At 70.8% G+C, this 2,250-nt stretch overlaps 1 protein-coding gene across 1 annotated transcript in view; it reads left to right on the top strand.

Annotated features, from left to right (window-relative positions):
• AURANDRAFT_28278 (hypothetical protein) overlaps positions 1-1,332 on the top strand; it is a gene marked incomplete at both ends in the record, with an annotated part of 1,649 nt that extends 317 nt beyond the window's left edge. Inside the window, one exon of the mRNA XM_009040070.1 lies at positions 73-1,332. Coding sequence (XP_009038318.1) covers positions 73-1,332 — 1,260 coding nt within the window. The remainder of the gene's footprint in view (positions 1-72) is intronic.
• Between the last annotated feature and the right edge of the window lie 918 nt (positions 1,333-2,250).

Here is a 2,250-nt window from a genome sequence, read left to right as displayed (position 1 = left end):
CGCCCCCCCGAGAGACCGCGCGGCGCCCGCCGCGACGCCGCACACCCATTCGTACCCCGCTCCTCACCTTAGGTCATCTTCACGTCCGCGGGCGACGACGCGACGGACACGTTCGCGCTGTTCCACGCGGCGGGCACGTCGAAGCACCTCGCGCCGTTCCTCATCGGCAAGCTCAAGGAGGAGGACCGCAAGAAGTGGAGCGACGAGCGCCCCAAGGGCGAGGAGCAGCTCGAGTTCGAGAAGGGCTACCGCCGGCTCCGCCTCGAGATGAAGAACCAGGGCCTCTTCAAGTCGAACTTCCTCTTCTACGTCTACAAGATGGGCTCGACGTTCCTCCTCGCCGTCCTCGCCGCCTTCCTCGTCGGCGCCTTCTCGGAGAACACGGCGGCGCACTTCGCCGTGCGCACCGCGGGCGCGGTCCTCCTCGGCATCTTCTTCCAGCAGTGCGGCTGGCTCTGCCACGAGGTCTGCCACCACCAGGTCTTCCAGGACCGCACGCTCGGCCGCTTCATCGGCTACGTCTGGGGCAACCTGGCCCAGGGCTTCTCCGTGGGCTGGTGGATGAACAAGCACAACACGCACCACAGCGTGCCGAACGTCCACGGCGACCACGACGGCGCGCAGAACGGCGACCCGGACATCGACACCATGCCGCTGCTGGCCTGGTCGCGGTCCATGCTCAAGAAGGCGACGACGCCCATGGCCCAGTGGTGCGTCAAGCACCAGGCCTTCACCTACTTCCCCCTGCTGTCCGTCGCGCGGCTCTCGTGGCTCCAGCAGTCCATCGAGTACGCCTTCAAGCCCAACAAGTACTCGGGCCGCTACATCGCCGGCACGGACAAGCTCAAGCCCCTGCCCTACGAGAACGTCGAGCGCGCGTCGCTCGTCGCGCACTACGCGTGGTACTTCGCCATCGCCTTCAGTTGCCCGTCCGTCTTCGACGCGGTCTGGTTCGTCGCCGTCTCCAACGTCTCCTGCGGCCTGTCCCTCGCGCTCGTCTTCGGCCTCGGCCACAACGGCATGGCCGTCTACGACGCCGCGCACCGCCCGGACTACTGGAAGCTCCAGGTGACGACGACGCGCAACGTGAAGCAGGACCGCTTCGGCTTCGTCCACTGGTTCTGCGGCGGCCTCGACTACCAGGTCGAGCACCACCTCTTCCCCACCGTGCCCCGCCACAACCTCGCGGCGACGAACAAGCTCGTCCAGAAGTTCTGCAAGGAGTACGGCGTCACCTACCACGAGACGACCATCTGGGACGGCACCGTCGAGGTCCTCAACCACCTCCAGAAGATCGCCACGGAGCTCCACGAGGAGTTCCCCGCGATGTAGGGGCACCCGCCCCAAGGCCGGCCGCGCGCCGCCCGTCGAGGCGCCGCGCGGCGTAGCGCGCGCGTCCGCCCCTCTACGGCTAAGGACCGCGAGCTCCGCACGAGACTTCCAACGCAGCCGCTGCGGCAGTTCGTAGACCGCTTCCAGCACACTAGTTACTACACGGGAACAACAGCAGCAGCCTACGGCTCGACGACGTGGAACTTGCGGCAGAGCGGGCAGGTGGCGCCGCTGCCGCGGCGCGTCGACCGCGTCGCGCCGCTCTGTACCAGGTGCCGCGCCCAGGCCGCCAGGCATTTGCCGCAGGACGCGTGGCCGCAGGGCAGCACGGGCGCGCCGTCGGCGTAGCAGACGGAGCAGGGGGCCGTCGGCGGCGGCGGCGCGGGCGCCTTCGGCGGCGGCGGCGGCGGCGGCGGCGCGGGAGCCTTCGGCGCGGCCTTGCGCCGCTTCGGCGGCGGCGGCGGCGCCGCCGGCGTCTCGGGCGCCTCGAGGAGGAACTCCGGATACGCCGCGCGCGCGACCTCGACGACGGAGCGGCGCTGCCGGCCGCCGCCCGGCGGGAGGTAGTACTTGTCGACGTGCGCGACGCCCTCGCGCGGCTTCTCGACGACGGTCCAGCCGTCGGCGGCCATGCGCGCCTCGAGGCCCCGGCGGTCGCTGACGCCGCCGCCCTTGGCCGGCTCGCGCTTCCGCGGCGGCTCGCGCCGCGCGTAGCCCTTCGCCGGAATTTCCGGCGCGTCGGCCGCCTCGGCGCGCAGCGCCTTGAGCGTCTCCTTGACGCGGCCGCTCAGCGGCTTGATCTCGCCGTTGCGGTCCTCCTCGGCCGCCTCGCAGTAGGCCACGGCCTCGTCCCACGTGTTGTCGCGGCACCGCCAGGTCTTGCAGAGCGACTCCGGCGCGTCCAGCCCGCTCAGCGGG

The sequence above is a fragment of the Aureococcus anophagefferens genome (assembly GCF_000186865.1).
Source record: "Aureococcus anophagefferens unplaced genomic scaffold AURANscaffold_13, whole genome shotgun sequence".
In the NCBI taxonomy this organism is placed as follows: domain Eukaryota; class Pelagophyceae; order Pelagomonadales; family Pelagomonadaceae; genus Aureococcus; species Aureococcus anophagefferens.
This window is presented reverse-complemented; position numbering and strand designations above follow the sequence as displayed.